Raw genomic sequence first — 21,579 nt, 5'->3', positions numbered from 1 at the left:
TCAAATATTCCGGAGGGGAAAGCAACCGGAGATGGAACACTGAGAGCGGGAACAAGGTTTAGATGACTTTTCTACAAATAATGTAAAAACATAAGGTTATAATTACATTATCTGAAGACACTTTATTACAAAATATGAGTTTCAACCCCCAACGTTTCGGAAAATTTTGAAGATAACTTTTGTCAAAGGCAGTCAAAATAACCTTCACATCTTCGGTCTGTGCCTATACGGTTTATGGTCTGTGCACTGATCAGAGTATGCATTTGTAGTAGCTGTCATAATTTCCACCTGTACAGTACATTTATTAGCTAACCTTGATGGATCATCACTAATACAACAATGAATAACATCTACTTCACTCTCATTTATTTCAAAACTAGACAGCAGTGGGTTGATCTTTGATCTGCTTTTGCTGTATTTGTTTAGAAACAGAACTGCTACTTATTTACAATATCACGTGGGGTGGAGCCTTGCAGTCCAAACATCAACAACTGTTCGTGACGTGTACATGTTCTGCCACTGTGAGTGGTGGAGTTGGTGACGCTAACGCGCAAGTCAATTTGGCGCCCTTTGGGCTAGACGAGTCAGGCGGGATTTTTGGAAGACTGAAGCTAAACTACCAGTGTACCCAAAATATGGAATTATTGTTTATATGTGTGTTTAATTCGTCGTTAATATCTAGAATTTACTTTGCAGTTACATGTTAAAACTTCGTTGTAGTTTCGTTAAGCGTTTTGGGCAGCTTGCTAGCCGACTATTTTCCAACTAAGGTTAGCCATGTCATCCAACAATAGTCGGATATAGCTAGCTATCTAGATAGATATTATATTAAGATATTTATTTCCCTAGACAGACAGTTAGATAGCAAGCTATCAACTTTGCCACACAATGACAGTTCGCGTAGCTTAGAGGTTGTGTCTTCTAGAGGGATCAAGGAGAAGAGCTGGTAAGTTGTGTTCTTTTGTTTTAGCTTACTACCACATCCACCATTGATCTACAGTTGCCGCTTTTCAGGTTAACTGACTACTACTAGTTAGTAGGTAAGTTACCTAAGTACTTAACTGAACCAGAATGCCCCAACTAGTTAGTCACTGCAACTAAAACCATTTAATTATTTTAGGTCAGTGAAATTATGGCTGGTGTCGTTGCTATGGCATCTGTCATTGAAGATTTTGAAACTCAGGTATGTCCAACCAAATTCCATCTGTCTACACTAGCCTGTGTCAACGCATTGGATATATTTTTTAAATTGCATAGTTTTAATAATAGAGAGCGTAATTGTCGCACCTTGTTTTACAGCCATGCAAGAGATCATGCAAAGATGCCCATGCTCCTCCTGTCAAGATGATCACAAACTACTTTTCCCCTGTGCCCAAGCCCATGGAGAAACCATTCTCCCCACCCAGGTCCAACAACATCATGGATTACTTCAGCCGGAAGACCACACCAGTTAGAGAGAAAGGTAGTACCCCAGAGCAGACTAAGGAGAACCGCCTGGGGCCCCAGCCCTCTGAATCACCAGCCAGCCTAGACAGCCCTGTGAGGCTGCCGGCCAAGCCCCGTCAGAAACAGGGCAGGAAGCCCAGCAAAGTTGCCCGGCAGTTACAGGAGACTGATGCTGATGTAGGTTCCACTGAGACGGAGGAGTGTGTGGTCTTAGAGGGGCCAGGAGATGAGGGCAACGTAGTGAGCAGCAGCTGTGGCTTCCTGGGTAGTGACACAGCTGCCCTGCTGGCCCAGTTCAGTGCTGATGCTGGCATGGCTGGAGACACCTGTGGTAAGAATGACCATGGCGCGGCATGTCTTGAGAAGGCTCAGAAAGACAATCATCCCAAGGTGTACTCTAAAAAAAGGGCTCCTCTGAAGAAAAAGGAAAGTCGCGACGGTTCTCCTAAAATTCCTAGAAAAGACAAGGTGACTGTCAGTAAGGCTAAAGCCAAGCAGCAGGAGGATAAGGAAACAGAGGAGTATGTGCCCGAGGTCCAGGAGGCTGAGCTCTCTTTGTGTGATGCAAGCTTAGAGGTGAACGTGGGAGAGGCGTCTCAGTTGAACGGGAGCACCGTCACCATCTCCTTTGAGGACTTCCTGCAGACTCAGGGCCAGGGAGAGGAGAAAGTGGGAGAGAAAAGCAGAGTCGACCCGGAGCCAGATGACACGTTGGATGTACCCAAAGCCAAAGAGCTTTGTCCCCTGCAGATATCTCCTCGAACCCTCACCATCCAAGCTGAGGTGCACACCATTTCCCCCGGCCACGAGCCAGTCCTGGTTGCAGAGAAAAAGATTGCCTCCATCTTCTCCAGGGAAAAAGAGGGGAGCCTAGCACCTGTAGTGGTGAAGACTGCTTCCTTTCCTCATCCCCAGTCTAGACTGGAGCTGCTGCCTGCCCCCAAAAGGAGGTCCAACGTGGTCCTGCAGGAGGAGGACCTGGAGCTCAGTGTCGTTGAGTCTGAATCATCCACTCCCAAGTGCAGCCAGACTGAGCGGAAGCAGTTCATGAGTGCTTTCAAGCAGCCAGCCAAGCCCGGCAAGGGCCCTGGGAAGCAGCCTGTGGACAAGGCCTTGGGGGAGGCTGTGGAGGAGGAGAACCACTCTGCTGCCCCAACAGAGGAGCAGCCAGGTAAAAATGCAGCTAAGAAGAAACCGCAGAGACGAGGGAGGAAGAAGGCCTTGGAGCAGGAGTCAGTTCCCTCACCCACGGCACAAGAAGACCATGTTCCCATGGAGACTGACGCTGTGGAGACTGATTCTAAACCCAAAGGGGAGTCCAACACTGAGGCTAAACCTGGAGCAGAGCCCACCCCCTCCACACCGACAACAGTCAGGAGGTCCACCAGAGAAGCCCCTTGCAGGCAGACACCTGTTGTTGATCCAGTAACCCCAGTGAGGAAAACAAAAAAAGAAAGGGTGAAAGATGTTGCAGCAGTCACCGTGGACTGCCCTGTCCAGATGTCCACCCCGAAGTCAGACAAGTCCAGACACAGGCTGTTCAGAGCACAGATGGTCTGTCCACCAGACAAGACAGGAAGTCCCATCAGGTGAGGGATGGCCAAGATATCTTTAAGCATAGTTTTTAATTGTCTCGCTTGTGCATCCTGTTGGTCAGTAACAGAGAGGCAATAGGTTTGGACATAGATTGACTCGTCCACAATGGAGGCCTGTCCCTAGTCTGGGCACTGTTTTAAAGGCAGGACGATACATTACTACAGAGTCAGACAGTAGTGCCTTAGCTTCATGCTGACTTTGTAATATCTAGTTTGCATTGTATATGTTTGAAAATAAAAAAATTGGGCATTTCATTTGTTTTTGCTGTTTTGACTACCTTTGCAGAAACTATTATCATTTTATTCTTACCTTGAACCTTCAGGATGAAATTTACAAGAGTCGTCTTCCGAAGCTCTGCATCAAAGTCTGAGGGTGGAAGTGATTTTGAAATCCTAAGTCCCCTAGCCACTAAGGTAATTATAGCCTCTGTTTTTATCAGTTGGAATATGAAACCGATGTTTTGAATTAGCAACTATAATTCAGCACACACTTTCCTTTCACTTGTAGTTTTTCTTCTTAAACCCATTTGAATCCTCTTGATCAGGAATCCAATGCATCGAAAAAGAGAAAAAAGGCAAAGAAGTTGGTGAAGAAAGCCCGGGAGATACAGCAGAGTAAAAAGGCCTCAGCGGATAAGGAGGGTCAGAGGTCTTTCCGACGCTCCACCCGGAGACAGGGCAAGAAGAGCTACAATGAAGATGAGGTACACTACAGTTCTAATGACATTTCAGTTAAATATTGTAGGCTTTTCCTTACTTGGGAGAAGATGTTCTACTCTGGCTCAGTATGTAGTTGTACTCTACAATTCATGCTCCATTGATAACAATTGTCATATTAGAGATGATGCATGTACTTTTCAATACACCTGACTATCTTGTTTCCGGTCCATTTCTCCAACTATGAGACGAAGCACAAGTACAGAAAGGCTTTGTTTCATAGATAACCCGCTAAACCTTTATTTTTGCGAACCACTGTTTGTGCAGAACTCAGTGGTTTGGGTGGAGGATAGCCAGGATGGCTCTGCTCTGACTGCCAAGGAGAAGGGAACAGCTCAGAAACGCAGTCTAAATGATGTATTGGGGAAAAAAGCACCTGCCAGCAAGGGGGCCAATAATCCAGCAGGTACTTTATCACTGTTAACTGAAGTCGTAACATGATTATAGAAAACATCTATCATTTGCTCACCCTGAAGTGTTCTGGCTACAGGATGTACACAGGCTGTAGTTATTTTTTAGAAAGGGAATTTTTGACATTGCACAATTTATTTTCAAAGCCTGGAGGAGAAGGGGAAGTGTATTATTTGTGTAGCGTGACAAGGTGAAAGCCGTACTTTGTTATGATTGTTAATTAAGCATTTCATTGTTTGAAGCATTACATTTGTTAAATGTAATTTGTATTTTGTGTACACATACTTGATGAAATCTTGTCTTATACGGGCTGAGAACCAATTGCTGTATGACTATGATTTTATTTATTTTTGGTATATGTATGCATTGAAGGACACTAACATTAATGTTTTGTGTTTTTTTTTTTTTTACCTTCCGAAGTGGCTCCCATGTTCCTTGGGAAAAAAGCACAGAGGACATCAGTCATATCCATCTTTGATGATCGCAGGTACACTTATTACAGACTTGCAGCTTATTACCAATAACACTGTTTGGTCTATATTCAACATTTTTGCAGACCTCAACAAGACCTTTGACCTTACACCCCTAATGTGGCTCTTACCCCTTCTAGCTGTGATGCTTCAGAGAACTCTCAGGATGATGAACAGTTCCGAGCCCGCAGAGAGTTCCTGAAGAGTGGCCTCCCAGAGTCCTTCAAGAAGCAGATAGCCAAAACCGTTGCCACCAATGAGGCCTACGCAGTCTCCTGCTCCTCCTTCCAGCCCGTAGTGCACGTGCTGCAGGCGTCACAGGGTGTGTGTTTTCTCCTTGCTAGCTCTGTCCCTTCCATCCAAGTGTTCTTATTAGTTATATAAAGCAGAAGGGGTGCCACTCACTGATGTTTAGATTTTTTGAATGGACATTTTTACTAAGGTAAATCTTAAGCAACTGATAGGTAATGAGTGCACTGCACTGAGATTTTTATTAAATCATTAGTGTGCCATAACTGGGATTTGAACTGGAAACCTTAGCCTTTTCAGCGTGCTTCCTGCTCAAGTGTTCCCTCTGTGTTCTCCATCTAATTACGTTTTATCTTGGCCCTTGGACAGAGTGTCCTCTCTGGAGTCTACCATGGCCTGTTTCTCCTCGCTTACACTTCCTGAAGGAGCTTCGATGTCTACCATCAAACCAGCTTCCATCCCTCGATAGTTCCACTTGCTGTAAGACTGAGCCAGCATCCAGAGCGCACACTGAAAGGGTATGTTGTAATATTATTTTACACATTTCATATTTCACTGGTAATATCCCATGTAATATTTACTGGTGTAGTTTTGTTTGTTAATCAACTTTAGATAACTGAATAATTTGTTCTGAACAGGGGTCTGGCTGGCGAGAAGATTTCTCTGAGCCCATTCGTAAGCTCCTAATGGAGGAGATCAGTGCATCCAACCCTCCTTTCCCCGTCCAGCGGTTTCTCACACGCTTTCTGAAGAAGCGGGCGGACCACCTCCAGGAATGCACAGCTTCAGAGGCAGACCCCAGTACCAAACTCGCCAGCAGTGCCCCAGCATCAACAGAGCCTGTGGGGAGAAAGAGGAAGAGAGTGGAAGAGGGTGAGGGGGCCGTGGGAAAGGTGGCCAAGAAGCAGATGTCCAGGAGGTCGGAGAAGAAGATCATTGTGATCGACGGGGGCACCATCTCCCCCGAACCTGAGCCACCCAGGAGGGGAGGGCGAGGGAGGAGGCGCAAGCAACAGGAGAACGAGGAGATGAAAACACCACTCCCCTACCAAAAGGACCCTGTGGGACGCCTGGAGGATTCGCCACTGGCTAGCAACTCTGTCAAAGATGGTAAGAGGGCAAATAAGAAATGATTTCTCTGTAAAAACCTCTTCTCTGTAAAAACCTCTATCTGTGGTAGCTGAAACATGGCCTTTCAGTTAGATGCTTAAATGTGCTTCCTTTTCATAACATTACAAAATACATTTTTGAATAGTCTTTAGTACCGTAATTGCTGGACTATAAGCCGCTACTTTATTCCCACACTTTGAACCTTGCGGTTTATACAATGACGCGGCTAATTTATGGATTTTTCCCGCTTTCGCAAGATTCATGCCGCCAAAAAACTGAGCACCGTCACATAATGTGACGTAAATCGAGCGCGCTCAAACTTCCCATCATTCTGATTACGGTAGTCATTTTGTCACCCTCATCATGGCAAAGACACGGAGAAATGCATATGATGCAGCTTTCAAGTTGAAGGCGATCGATCTGGCTGTTGGAAAAAGAAATAGAGCTGCTGCATGGGAGTTTGGCCTTAATGAGTCGATTATAAGACTTTGTAAACAGCAGCATGAGGAACTGACTCAGTGCAAAAAGACAACAAACCTTTCAGAGGGAAGAAAAGCAGATGGCCCAAAGTATTTGCAGCCACTCGACATCAGCGTAAATCGTGCATTTAAGGTGGCGCTCCGTGTTCAGTGGGAGGCTTGGATGACAAGTGGGGAGAAATCCTTCACTAAAACTGGCAGACTTGACCATAAGTTGCTCTTCGTAGTGGGTCCTGACAGCGTGGAGCATTGTCAAAAAATCCACTATCATCAACGGGTTTGGAAAGGCTGGACTGCTGCGTGTTGAAGAGGGCAGCATGAGCTCAGCGGGGTATTTGTCTCCGGATGAAAGTGACGAGAGCGACAATGAAAACGATCCAACATCGGATGAAGCAATTCTGAGGCTATTCAACTCCGACACCGAAGGAGATGACTTCAGTGGTTTCAGTGCACAGGAGGAGGCTTGGTAGGCTACTGTTTTAATTTTTGTTACAAGCCGTGTTTCGTTAAAGCCTATTTATTTTTGTTACAAGCCGTGTTTCGTTTAAAGGCTGTGTAAAGTTAATTTGTTTCAATGTACCGGTAGGCACCTGCGGCTTATAGACATGTGCGGCGTATTTATGTACAAAATACATATTTTTTTAATAATTCAGTGGGTGCGGTTTATATTCAGGTGCGCTTAATAGTCCAGCAATTACGGTAACTGCTTTTTTTATTCCACCAGACTCCGTAAAAGAGGATATGTTGTGGACAGAGAAGTACCAACCACAGCACTCCAATGACGTCATAGGCAACACTGCCTCAGTGAGGAGGCTGCACAGGTAAGGGATTGTGGTGTATCTACTTATTGACTCAACTGAATAGCTCAGTAGCTAGTTGTACTAGGCACCCTGCAGGCTCTACACAGGTATTACAGATATACAGTACATGGACACCTGCTCGTCAAACATCTTGTTCTAAAATTATGGGCATTAATATGGAGTTGGTCCCACTTTTGCTGCAAAACAGCCTCCACTCTTCTGGGAAGGCTTTCCACTAGATGTTGGAACATTGCTGCGGGGACTTGCTTTCCATTCAGCCACGAGCATTAGTGAGGTTGGGCACTAATGTTAGGCCTAGATCGCAGTCGGCATTCCAATTCCTCCCAAAGGTGTTTGATGTTGTTGAAGTCAGGGCTCTGTGCAGGCCACTCAAGTTCTTCCACACCGATCTCAACAAAACATTTCTGTGTGGAACGCGCTTTGTGCACGGGGCATGCTGAAACAGGAAAAGGCTTTCCCCAACCTGTTGCCACAAAGTTGGAAGCACAGAATCGTCTTGAATGTCATTGTATGCTGTAGCGTTAAGATTTCCCTTCACTGGCACTAAGGGGCCCAAACCATGAAAAACAGCCCCAGACCATTTATTCCTCCTCCACCATACTTGACAGTTTGCACTATGTATTCGGGCAGGTAGCGTTGGCATTGCGCATGATGGTCTTAGGCTTGTGTGCGGCTGCTTGTCCATGGAAACCCATTTTCATGAAGTTCCTGGCGAACAGTTATTGTGCTGACGTTGCTTCCAGAGGCAGTTTGGAACTCTGTAGGGAGTTTTGCAACCGAGGACAGACGATTTTTACGCACTTCAGCACTCGGCGGTCCTGTTCTGTGAGCTTGTGTGGCCCACCACTTTGCGGCTGAGCCGTTGTTGCCCCTAGACGTTTCCACTTTACAATAACAGCACTTAGAGTTGACCAGCGTAGCTCTAGCAGGGCAGAAATTTGACGAACTGACTTGTTGGAAAGTTGGCATCCTATGATGCTGCCATGTTGAAAGTCACTGAGCTCTCCCATAAGGCCATTCTACTACCAATGTTTGTCTATGAAGATTGCATGGCTGTGTGCTATGGCTTTATGAGCTTTATTGAAAGCCATTGTGTGTTACATGCCATTAATTCAATGAATCTGTCATGTAATTTTGCATAAACCAATCCGTTTGCAGTTGGCTGAGGGAATGGAAGCTCAGAGCTGACAGGGAAGAGAGGAAGAAACAGAAGGAAAAGAAACAGGAGGAAAAGAAACAGGATGACGACAGCAATGGTAAGAGACGGTCACCTTGGAAAAAATGGCTGAGCCCTCTATTCTAAGATTTTGCTCTTGTATTTTCAGATAGCACTATGACTGTTTAAGCACGAACACATTTTTCCCTCCTTTGAAATAGTTACATAATCCTATATAAAAGTAACTTTTTTTTCAAAGTTACCACAGAGTAAACTTAAAGCAGCCTGCTGTTCCCCTCTTGGCTACACAGACTCATGGGACACTAAAGACGGGGACTCTCAGGAGGGGGAAGACTTTATGTGTAACACCCTGCTGATCACTGGTCCCACGGGGGTCGGCAAGACCGCTGCCGTTTACGCCTGCGCCCAGGAACTCGGCTTTAAGGTCTGTTCATTCTTTACTCCACTTGCCTAACACAGCAGTCACCAACCTTTTATGCTTTGTGACCCACTGGTCGATCACAAGCCATTTTTTTTATTTTTTTTATCATGTTTCTGCATACAAATTTCAATGCACTCACTTTACACTCTGAATCAATCAATCAAATATATTTATAAAGCCCTTTTTACATCAGCAGATGACACAAAGTGCTGTACAGAAACCCAGCTTAAAACCCCAAACAGCAAGTAATGCAGATGTAGAAGCACAGTGGCTAGGAAAAACTCTCTAGAAAGACGACAACCTAGGCAGAACAGTTGGACCCGGAGCAGCAGCAGCAGCAGCACAACCAGGTGGACTGGGGACAGCCAGGAGTCATCAGGCCAGGTAGTCCTGAGGCATGATCCTAGGGCTCAGGTCCTCCAGGAGGGAGAGATAGAAAGAGAGAATTTGAGGAATCATACTTAAATTCACACAGGACACCAGATAAGACAGGAGAATACACCAGATATAAGACTGGCCCTAGCCCCCCAGCACATAGACTATTGCAGCATAGATACTGGAGGCTGAGTCAGGGGTGGGGGGGGACACTGTGGCCCTGTCCGACAATACGGACAGGACCAACCAGGCAGGATAACCCCACCCACTTTGCCAGAGCACAGCCCCCACCCCACTAGAGGGATATCAACAGACCACCAACTTACTACCCTGAGACAAGGCATAGTATAGCCCACGAAGATCTCCCCCACCACACGAGCCCGAGGGGGCGCAAACTGGAAAACAGGACGATCACATCAGTGACTCAACCCACTCAAGTGACGCACCCCTCCTAGGGATGGAATGGAAGAGCACTAGTAAGCCAGTGACTCAGCCCCCGTAATATGGTCAGAGGCAGAGAATCCCAGTGTAGAGATGGGAGCTGGCCAGGCAGAGACAGCAATGTCGATCCGGTGCCTTGCTCTTCACCTTCGCACCCCTGGGCCAGACTACACTCAATCCTAGGACCCACTGAAGAGATGAGTCTTCAATAAAGACCTAAAGGTCGAAACCGAGTCTGCGTCTCTCACATGGATAGGCAGACTATTCCATAAAAATGGAGCTCTATAGGAGAAAGCCCTACCTCCAGCTCTTTGCTTCGAAACTCTAGGGACAATAAGGAGGCCTGCGTCTTGTGACCATAGCGTACGTTTAGGTATGTACGGCAGGACCAAATCTGAGAGAGAGGTAGGAGCAAGCCCATGTAATGCTTTGTAGGTTAGCAGTAAAACCTTGAAATCAGCCCTGGCCTTAACAGGGCCCTGTGTAGAGAGGCTAGCACTGGAGGAGTATGATCAAATTTGGGGTTGCATTGATCCTGTGCAGGTGTTGTTACACGTGGTCTGCCACTGCAAGGATGATCAGCTGTCCGTCCTGTCTCCCTGTAGCGCCGTCTTAGGCGTCTCACAGTACGGACATTGCAATTTATTGCCCTGGTCACATCTGCAGTCCTCATGCCTCCTTGCAGCATGCCTAAGGCACGTTCACGCAGATGAGCAGGGACCCTGGGCATCTTTCTTTTGGTGTTTTTCGGAGTCAGTAGAAAGACCTCTTTAGTGTCCTCGGTTTTCATAACTATGACCTTATTTGCCTTCCTTCTGTAAGCTGTTAGTGTCTTAACGACCTTTCCACATGTGCGTGTTCATTAATTGTTTATGGTTCATTGAACAAGCACGGAAAACAGTGTTTATACCCTTTACAATGAAGATCTGCAAAGTTATTTGTATTTTTACGAATTATCTTTGAAAGACAGGGTCCTGAAAACGGGACGTTTCTTTTTTTGCTGAGTTTATTTACCTCAGTTACGGTACCTTGTTCCCTCTAAGCCCGCACGAAGCTCCCAAGTGGTTTCTTGCATCAAACAACAGTTTCAGTCACCTTATCTGAAGGACAAGTGGATAAACAGGTTAATGTCAAGCCCTGCATGTTTTTTTCAAAAGTCTCATAGAATGTAGGCAGGCCTACATTGAACACCACATTTGCTGTTACTGTAGGCTGAATGATAGAACAGCTATTTCCATGTTAAGTGTTATGGGATGCATTTTTTTGGTGGTGGGCCACTCTGGTAGGTCTACATTATGATCAAATAGCCACAGCCTACTCAGTGTTGACAGTAAACGCGCTGGAAGTTGCACAGCATTTTGTAGTTTGCGCTCAGCAGACCTGAAATTTGATCTGTGACAAAAACATTTAGAGGGAACATTGATTGTATCCCTGCACATCGTCTGGGTACTGGTACCCCGTGTACATAGCCACGTTATCAGTACTCATTGTGTATTTATTCCTCCTTATTGTCTTTCTATTAATTTTCTATTTTTCTCTCTGCATTGTTGAAGGACCCATAACTTAGCATTTCACTGTTAGTCTACATCTGTTGTTTACGAAGCATGTGACATACAATTGGATTTGAAGTGTCCATATATTTGTACCTTATTTTACCAAGTAAGTTGACTAAGAACACATTCTAATTTACAGCAATGACCTGGGGAATAGTTAGGGGAGAGGAGGGGGATTATTGAGCCAATTGTAAACTAGGCATGATTAGGTGGCCATGATGGTATGAGAATTTAGCCAGGACACGAGGGTTAACACCTCTCCTCTTTCGTTAAGTGCCATAGGATCTTTAGTGACCACAGAGAGTCAGAACACCCGTTTAATGTCCCATCCGAAAGACTGCACCCTGGGGCATTGGGATATTTAGACCAGAGGATTTTATTTATTTATTTAACCTAGGAAAAGAAAAGAGTGGCTCCTACTGGTCTTCTGACACCACTTCCAGCAGCATCTGGTTTCCCATCCAGGGACCGGCCAGGACCACCCTGCTTAGCTTTAGAGGCAAGCCAGTAGAGGGATGCAGGGTGGGATTCTGCCGGGTGCCATCAAATCTTTTAACATCTGTCTTAACTGTCTGTGTAATATATTATCTATGTATGCTACTTTGAAGGCAGGAAGTGTAATCTGTCATCCTTCTCCAGGTGTTTGAGGTGAATGCGTCGTCCCAGCGGAGCGGCCGTCAGATCCTGTCCCAGCTGAGGGAGGCCACCCAGTCCCACCAGGTGGACATCCAGGGGGTCAACGCCCATAAGCCGTGCTACTTCAGTAGCTCCACCGCCAGGCCTGGATCCTCACCACGTAAGTTTAGAAGAAGTTTGCCTCTCTTCTTGCAGCCCAGTGTTTCTTTGAACAAAATCATCTCTTAGGACTGTTTGGATAGAAAGTAGATAGTTTGACACTGATAAAAATCTATAAGAGATAAACGGGTAACAAACCTGAGCACCATCTCCCATTGGCCTAAATCTATGGTATCTTCAGGTTACATGCCAGTTTCATTTTACACTTACATGTTAGTCATTTAGCGGACGCTCTTATCCAGAGTGACTTGCAGGAGCAATTTGAGTTAAATACCTTGCTCAAGGACTCATAGACAGGTTGTTCACCTAGTCGGCTTGGGATTCAAACCAGCGACCTTTCGGTTACTGGCCCAACCGTCTTAACCGCTATGCTACCTGCCGCCAGTTTCTTGAGTTATGTGAAAAGTAGGATTTCTAAAGATCCAGGTTGACAGGTGAAGATTCTGCTGTCCATCTCCCAGGGAAAGTGTACTCTCCTCGAAGGGTGGTGTCCTCCCCCAGGAAGTCCCCCCGTGGAGCCACGAGGGGAGGCCTGGCCCCCACCTCCCTGGCCAACTTCTTCAAAACGGGCCGACCTGGTCCCACCAACAAGGAACCTGCCAGTGCCAGCCAAGACCAGAAGCAACCAACCGGTTAGAATGAATTCCTTGTCCTTCTTCCTCTCTAGCTTGAGGTTTCTGTCAGTCCGGTGTTAAACAGTCTAGGTCCTAAATTAAACACAGCAGGGAAGCTTTATTCCCTTCAGTTACTATTTTGCATAAACCCTAGTCTAGTCTGCATACACACGTCAGAACTAAATATCAGTGTTATTCTCTTCCAGCTGTTCCCAAGAAGACCAGTAAAGCCAAGGAGAGTTCCAGTAAGACTGAAGAGCCTCAGAACAGACCAGCAGCAGCAGCAGCCATCACCAAGGACTCCTCCAGTGAAGAGCAGAGCAAGAAGACAGCCACGTCACTCATTCTCTTTGAGGAGGTGGATGTCGTCTTTGATGACGACTCTGGGTTCCTGGCTGCCATCAAAACGTTCATGACCACCACCAAGAGACCGGTGATCCTCACCACCAGTGGTGAGTGGGGGAGCAATCCACATTTCATGGTTGGAAGACTAAGTTGTGGTCCATGGTTGTAGGTTTGTACACTGTGTCAAATGAATAGCACAGACCATAAGGTGACATGCACTGTGAGTTGAACCTGTTTCTCTCTCCTAGATCCCACCTTCAGTACCATGTTTGATGGCTACTTTGAGGAGATCCATTTCAAAACCCCCTCAGTGGTAAGAGAACCAATAAACTACAACCCTTTTTTTTGCTGGATGTTTTGTTGTCATGTACTCAACAGAGTAACGTTGGAGGTATATTTTAAGCATACTTTCTAGTTGCACAGGAAGAATGTTCATTTTATAATAGGAAACTTGTATTGTCATTTGCGTATGTTAGTGTGTAACTCCTTCATACAGGTGCATGAGTGTGTGTGGTTGTAACACCTCTCTTTCTCCTATACAGGTGAAGGTGGGGAGCTACCTGCAGCTGCTGTGCCTGGCTGAGAACATGCGTACGGACGCCCGCGACGTCTCCTCTCTGCTCCACCTGAACGGTTGTGACATCCGCCAGAGCCTTCTGCACCTGCAGTTCTGGAGCCGCTCCACAGGGGGGCGGAAGCTATCCCGTCCCCTCCCAGACTCAGCCCCCACAGGTGAGAACAGAGTAATGTTCACTAAATAACTGTATAAACAACGTTGCCAATTAATACTGATGGTGATAAATTTTGTTTTTATGTTGCATATTCAGTGACACAACTCCAGCCAAAGACAGAGGAAACTGCAGGTGGCTCTGTGGTGAGTGAGGGGGTGACCCCAGCAGGACCCCTGCCCCCCTGTGACACAGGCTGCACAGAGAGCATGCTGGGGCTGCTGAACATAGAGCCAGAGAGGGAAATGCAGGATCTGTTCAAGGTTGGTTGTCAAAAGTCCATCTCTTTCCTCCTTGTTGTCTTAAGAGGACACTCGAGATCATTTTTGACCGGTCTCTTGTGGTATGATCTCACATAATTACAATCCCTATGTCAAACCACCTTCTCAGGGTCACTTTATTATCTGTAAGTTAGTGTGGAAGTATTGAAGGTTAACCACAATCTATTGTCTCCTCAGAGCCAGTCCACAGTGGAGCCAGGTTGCTGGGAGCTGCTGACCACCAGCAAGAGGAGAGGAATGGACCTGCTCTACTCCAACATGGAGGCCCTGCTTCCCCTACCCACCACACACCTCACTGTCACAACCCACAGGCGGCCACAGGAAGTGAGCAACCGGACACAGGAAGAGTCCAGCGCTGATCCACAGGAAGTAGCCACTAGTATGAATAGTATAAAGCCAGAGATTGATCCACCACTTCAGACTGAGGTTGATCCACTGCCCCACCCCAAGGTCCAGCAGGTGGCAGAGGGGTCAGAGACAGACGGGAGCCCGGTGAAGGTGTCCTCTAGAATGAAGAAGAAGAAGAAGAAGCAGCTGGGTACCCGAGAGGACCTGGACCCCTTTCACTCAGACTCTGATTCCGACGACACCTTCCTCTCCCTTCACACTAAACCACCTCCCAACCCCCCTCAGACACAGACGGAAGGGGAGGACAGTCAGGACGATTCTACCAGCAACAAGTTTGAACTAGAATCTGTGAAGGTCAGAGAGGAAGAGGTAAAGGAGAAGGCCCGTCCCCCTGTGAGGATGAGGGTGCCGCTCACCGCGGAGCAGAGGATGAAGAGTGAGCCTGTGTCCCACTGCCTGGGCTCTCTGGCAGAGTTCCTCGACCACATGTCCCTCCTGGACTCCTCCCTTTGCCGCCACACCTCACCTGTAGGTGGCGCCAGATACACACACAGGACATTCGGCCTGAGAGTCGAGATTAAAGACGGGATGAATGACGAGTCCGGGGAGGAGTGCCATGGAGGGAGCTGGGTAGAGGGGGAGAGAGCGGGGGAGATCCAGGCTGCTGTGGAGGCTCTGAGCTTCCAGAGGTGCAGGGCTGGGGTGGAGGAGGCGTGGGGTACAGCTCAGGGTCTAGAGGGGGAACTGGGGAAGGAGGCTGTGAACGAGCTCACACTCCCTGTGGCCCCGCACAGACGGGGCTTCAGACTCACCCAGGACAGCCCCTGTGAACCAAAGTGAGTCGTCTTGTCTGTTAGTTCTGCACTGTATGGCTTATAATGATCAGTTGACAGGGTATTGCTTACTGAGTTTATAATTTATATGTAAAATATTGTATTCATGTATTAATTCATTATTTGATCAGTGAGTAGAATTTTAGTATTCAACATCTGAAAGAAAAGTTTAATTTGGTAGATATATGTATTTATGTATTACGCCCCTTCATCAGAAGTCAGAATCAGAAGTCGTCACAAAGTGCATTTTAAGGAATCTAACCTATCCTGTTTGCTGCTGTTGTTCCTCCAGAGTTCTCCAGAAGAGGAGGGAGGTGATGGACATTCTACCCAGGCAAGTGGCAGGGACGCTGGGTAACAGACCTGCTGCTGCCCTGGATTTCCTTCCCTTCCTACGGACCATCTGCCGATCAGAGACGCTCAAGGAGCAGTTCAAGGTTAAACGCAGGTGAGAGGTCAGTGGTTATAGGTGCGGAGGTCAGGGGTAAGGTTAAATGGAGGTGAGAGGTTAAAGGTTGTGGATGTGGAAATCAGGATCAGAGTTAAACAGGGTTTTAGGGGGACACCCAGCTTTGAACCACCTCAAATCTGTCTCATTCTGTATAGATTGATATCTAGAGACCAAGCTGCTCTCCATTCAGTATAGATTGATATCTAGAGACCAAACTGCTCTCCATTCAGTATAGATTGATATCTAGAGACCAAACTGCTCTCCATTCAGTATATTGATATCTAGAGACCAAGCTGCTCTCCATTCAGTATAGATTGATATCTAGAGACCAAGCTGCTCTCCATTCAGTATAGATTGATATCTAGAGACCAAGCTGCTCTCCATTCAGTATAGATTGATATATAGAGACCAAGCTGCTCTCCATTCAGTATAGATTGATATCTAGAGACCAAGCTGCTCTCCATTCAGTATAGATTGATATCTAGAGACCAAGCTGCTCTCCATTCAGTATAGATTGATATCTAGAGACCAAACTGCTCTCCATTCAGTATAGATTGATATCTAGAGACCAAGCTGCTCTCCATTCAGTATAGATTGATATCTAGAGACCAAGCTGCTCTCCATTCAGTATAGATTGATATCTAGAGACCAAGCTGCTCTCCATTCAGTATAGATTGATAATTACATACCTTTTAGTTTTTTGTCTGTATACCGTGTACAAGACAGCCTAACCAATACTATTAAATCATTGATATTTATACAATGCCTTTGGGAAGGTATTCAGACACCTTGACTTTTCCCACATTTTGTTAGGTTACAGCCTTATTCTAAAATGTATGAAAAAATATTTTCCCCTCATCAATCTACACACAATAAATACCCCATAATGATCAAGCAAAACATTTTTTTTTTTTACAAATGTATACAAATAAATACACCTTTACATAAGTATTCAGACCCTTCACTCAGTACCTTGTTCAATAACCTTATGGCAGAGATTACAGCCTCAGGTCTTCTTGGGTATGACACTACATGCTTGGCACACCTGTGTTTGGGGAGTTTCTCCCATTTCTTCTCTGCAGATCCTCTCAAGCTCTGTCAGGTTGGATGGGGAGTGTTCCTGCACAGCTATTTTCAGGTCTCTCCAGAGATGTTCGATCGGGTTCAAGTCTGGGCTCTGGCTGGGCCACTCAAGGACATTCAGAGACTTGTCCTGAAGCCACTCTTGCATTGTCTTGGCTGGATGCTTAGGGTTGTTGTCCTGTTGAAAGGTGAACCTTCGCCACGGTCTGAGGTCATGAGCGCTCTGGAGCAGGTTTTCATCAAGGATCTCTCTCTGTTTTTTGCTCCGTTCATCTTTGCCTTGATCCTGACTAGTCTCCCCCAGTCCCTGCCGGTGAAAAACATCTCCACAGCATGATGCTGCTGCCACCATGCTTCACCGTAGGGATGGTGCCAGGTTTCCTCCAGACGCTTGGCATTCAGGCCAAAGAGTTCAATCTTAGTTTCATCAGACCAGAGAATCTTGTCTCATGGTGTGAGAGTCTATTAGGAGCTTTTGGCAAACTCATAGCAGGCCGTCGTGTGCCTTTTACTGAGGAGTGGCTTCAGTCTGGCCACTCTACCATAACGGCCTAATTGGTGGACTGCTGCAGAGATGGTAGACTAGTGGTTAGAGTGTGGGGCCAGTAACCGAAAGGTTGAATCAATTTTAGAATAAGGTTGTAACGTAACAAAATGTTGAAAAAGTCGAGGGGTTGGCACTATTAAATTAAACCCCCTTTTGCCCTCAGAACAGCCTCAATTCATTGTGTCAAGTTGGATGTCCATTGGATGGTGGACCATTCTTAATACACACTGGAAACTGTTGAGTGTGAAAAACCCAGCAGAGTTGCAGTTCTTGACACAAACCGGTGTACCTGGCACCTACTACCATACCCCGTTCAAAGGCACTTACATTTGTCTTGCCCATTCACCCTCTGAATGGCATGTTACACAATACCTCAGGGGTTAAAAATACTATTTTAACCTGTCCCCCCATATTCATTTACACTGATTTGAAGTGGATTTAACAGGTGACATAAATAAGGGATCATAGCTTTCACCTGGATTCACCTAATCTGTCATGGAAAGAGCAGGTGTTCCTAATGTTTTGTACACTGTTTTGTTATTATTCAGGCATAATGTAAGGGTGTATCATTTTGATAGGGCTGGACATGGTATTTGAGTTATGTCATGCTCTCACTCTGTTAATATAATGGAATAAGGAAGCTGTCTGTTTTAATAATTCAAATAAAATGGGTCCTTACATGTGTCCTATTTCACACATGTACAAGCACATGTGTGAATTGGATATTTGTTTTTTGCTTATCACACCCCTGAGGGTGGGGTTGGAGCCAGGGATCAGCCATTATTGACGGTGATGCATGTTTCCATCCTCACTTCTGTTTCATACCCTAGGCTGTGGGTCTGAGGTATGTTTCAGAATGACAGTAGTTATTTTAATCTAGTTGTTAGTTAATTCCATAGAAACCCACAGGTCAGTGAGGTCACTTATCTTCATGCTCACTCAAAGAATTGGAAGCTTTCCCATTAGATCTAGATTCCTGAGAACAACTCCAGCTGCTGTCGCACACTTCAAAATAATTTATCCAGATACCTTGACAAAATACTGTAATCATTTAGTTTGAGATGGATGATAGATGGACAGATGTAGTCTCAACAAGAAAGGTTGTGTGCTTTGGGTTTGCTATTGTACCCGGTGGCACCGCTTACGTGTAGTTTAAGCTGAGGGTGGAAATGGGTAGAAGGATATCTGTTTGGGGCTCCCGAGTGGCGCAGCGGTCTAAGGCACTGCATCTCAGTGGAAGAGTTGTCACTACAATCCCTGGTTCAAATCCAGGCCGTATCACATCTGGCTGTGATTGGGAGTCCCACAATTGGCCCAGCATCGTCCGGGGCAGGCCGTCATTGTAAATAAGAATTTCTTCTTAACGGACTTGTCTAGTTAAATTAAAATGTAAGTAAAATGTTAGTCTATGTGGTGGGTTAGTGCATTTCTAATCACCCCCAGAATGGCTTTCTCTGTAGCTCGTGTCGATAAGTCTGTGGTGTGAGGTTGTGTATAGGATAAATATACAGTTGAAGTCGGACAATTACATACACTTAGGTTGGAGTCAATAAAACTTGTTTTTAAACCACTCCACAAATTTCTTGTTAACAAACTATAGTTTTGGCAAGTCGGTTAGGACATCTACTTTGTGCATGACACAAGTCATTTTTCCAATAATTGTTTACATACAGTGAATTATAAGTGAAATAATCTGTATCACAATTCCAGTGGGTCAGAAGTTTACATACACTAAGTTGACTGTGCCTTTAAACAGCTTGGAAAATTCCCCAAAATGATGTCATGGCTTTAGAAGCTTCTGATAGGCTAATTGACGTCATTTGAGTCAATTTGAGGTTTTCCTGTGGATGTATTTCAAGGCCTACCTTCAAACTCAGTGCCTCTTTGCTTGACATCATGGGAAAATCAAAAGAAATCAAACAAAAAATTGGAGACCTCCAAGTCTGGTTCATTCTTGGGAGCAATTTCCAAATGCCTGAATGTACCACGTTCATCTGTACAAACAATAGTACGCAAGTATAAACACCATGGGACCACGCAGCCATCATACCGCTCAGGAAGGAGATGCGTTCTGTCTCCTAGAGATTAATGTACTTTGGTGCAAAACGTGCAAATCAATCCCAGAACAACAGCAAAGGACCTTGTGAAGATGCTGGAGGAAACAGGTACAAAAGTATCCACAGTAAAACGAGTCCTATATCAACATAACCTGAAAGGCCGCTCAGCGACTGCACATGGGGACAAAGATCGTACTTTTTGGAGAAATGTCCTCTGGTCTGATGAAACAAAAATAGAACTCTTTGACCATGATGACCATTTAAGTTTGGAGGAAAAAGGGGGAGGCTTGCAAGCCGAAGAACACCATCCCAACCGTGATGCACGGGGGTGGCACCATCATGTTGTGGGGGTGCTTTGATGCAAGAGGGACTGGTGCACTTCACAAAATAGATGGCATCATGAGGCAGGAAAATTATGTGGATATATTGAAGCAGCATCTCAAGACATCAGTCAGGAAGTTAAAGCTTGGTCGCAAATGGTTCTTCCAAATGGACAATGACTCCAAGCATACTTTCGAAGTTGTGGCAAAATGACTTAAGGACAACAAAGTAAAGGTATTGGAGTGGCCATCACAAAGTCCTGAACTCAATCCCATAGAAAATGTGTGGGCAGAACTGAAAAGGCGTGCGAGCAAGGAGGCCTACAAACCTGACTCAGTTACACCAGCTCTGTCAGGAGGAATGGGCCAAAATTCACCTAACTTATTGTGGGAAGCTTGTGGAAGGCTACCTGAAACGTTTGACCCAAGTTAAACAATTTAAAGGCAATGCTACCAAATACTAATTGAGTGTATGTAAACTTCTGACCCAATGGGAATGTAATGAAAGAAATAAAATCTGAAATATATCATTCTCTCTTCTATTGTTCTGACATTTCACATTCTTAAAATAAAGTGGTGATCCTAACTGACCTAAGACAGAGAATTTTTACTAGGATTAAATGTCAGGAATTGTGAAACTGAGTTTAAATGTATTTGGCTAAAGTGTATGTAAACGTCTGACTTCAACTGTATATGAATTTACATCACTTTTTAGTAATTTAGCAGATGCTCTTATCCAGATGGATTTACAGTTGGTAATGTATTCTAGTAACCCTGTGTGCTGCACTGAAGGCCATTTAGGAACATGCTACAGTATGCCTGTCACTTATCTAAACAATTTGACTAAAGTTTGAAAATGTCTTTCTCCCCCCACATTAGGTTCCTCCACTACCTGGATGCCATTCACCTGGGCCTTCCCAAGAACACTCTGCAATACCTAGCAGAGGACTTCCCTTGAACTAGAGAGAAGTGCACTGGTGTTTCTCAAATAGGGGGTTTAAGGACATTCAGGTCGCCCAATTTGAGGCTTGATGACCGTATGAAAGCAATCCATTAGGTACCGAATGTAAGAAATCTGACACAAGGACGGACTGACTACCTGAGAGTGTCGAATTAGAAGGCTAGTTTTTTCTCTTATGCCATTGCAAAACGTTTTGCTACGGTGTGCCCTAATGAATACGACCCCTCAATTGCTACTAAAAGTCAATGACCAGAAATCTGCGGATCAATTCCCTCTTGGGACCTGGAGTGAGGTTCATCATGGATCCCTTTGAAGAGTGCTGAAACACTATTCACCTCTTCAATATGTATTTGTACTGTAATATAAAAATGGGAGTGTGTAAATGTGTATCAGTACATTTTATAGTTGTGGCTTTAACGAAGATGTGCCTGTTTTTGTATTCTGCTGTGCATTTGGCAAAGTGTTTCATGAACTAATAAATTCCAATGTTATATGCTGAGAGATCATTTGTAAGATTTGAATAACATACTTGTAGAAATTGTCAGTTTAAAAGGCTGTGTTTTTGTTGTCAAACTACACAATATTAACACAATCCTGTTCAAGCACTTCATATCACTTTTTTTACTGTTCGTATAATATAAATCCCACACACTTTACTAGTCCAAAGTGTTATTCTCTCATGAAATACAATGGCTTCATTATCTAATTGCAGGGAAGGATCAGTGATGTGTATATGTAAATCATTGGGTAGGATGTCTTTTTAAATATATAAACAATCAAGTCGGGTTAGATTGAGCACAACACAATCTAATGTAACAGAAGTGATTATTAAATATTTTTGTATTGTTTACATCTTCTGGTAAATTAATGTAATAAAACTTGGAAATAAAAAAGGACACGTGTAATAAGCCGCAGACGCTGCGTATCAAACAAAACCACACGCGTCATGTT

General features: G+C 45.1%; 1 protein-coding gene across 3 annotated transcripts; it reads left to right on the top strand.

Moving 5' to 3' along the window:
- On the top strand, positions 1-21,563 carry LOC110538914 (ATPase family AAA domain-containing protein 5). 3 transcript variants are annotated; one of them, XM_090194140.1, is made up of 22 exons: positions 1-56; positions 1,121-1,183; positions 1,300-3,035; positions 3,365-3,455; positions 3,587-3,745; positions 4,026-4,164; positions 4,590-4,656; positions 4,780-4,961; positions 5,258-5,406; positions 5,527-5,998; positions 7,202-7,298; positions 8,457-8,554; positions 8,766-8,899; positions 11,905-12,061; positions 12,522-12,692; positions 12,881-13,126; positions 13,268-13,332; positions 13,562-13,751; positions 13,847-14,010; positions 14,206-15,212; positions 15,502-15,657; positions 20,547-21,563. In XM_090194140.1, exons 2-22 carry the CDS (start codon positions 1,133-1,135, stop codon positions 20,623-20,625), a joined length of 5,610 nt encoding a protein of 1,869 aa, XP_090050266.1. In that variant the 5' UTR covers positions 1-56; positions 1,121-1,132; the 3' UTR covers positions 20,626-21,563. The 3 variants fall into 3 exon arrangements, with proteins under 3 accessions (XP_090050266.1, XP_090050264.1, XP_090050265.1); XM_090194138.1 differs by lacking the exon at positions 1-56 and adding an exon at positions 228-946; XM_090194139.1 differs by lacking the exon at positions 1-56 and adding an exon at positions 228-1,040.
- Positions 21,564-21,579: the final 16 nt, after the last annotated feature.

This window comes from Oncorhynchus mykiss, chromosome 12 (assembly GCF_057628025.1).
Source record: "Oncorhynchus mykiss isolate SJ-2025 chromosome 12, ASM5762802v1, whole genome shotgun sequence".
Lineage (NCBI taxonomy): Eukaryota > Metazoa > Chordata > Actinopteri > Salmoniformes > Salmonidae > Oncorhynchus > Oncorhynchus mykiss.
Note: the sequence above shows the minus strand (reverse complement) of the source record. Positions and strands in the feature narration are given on the sequence as shown.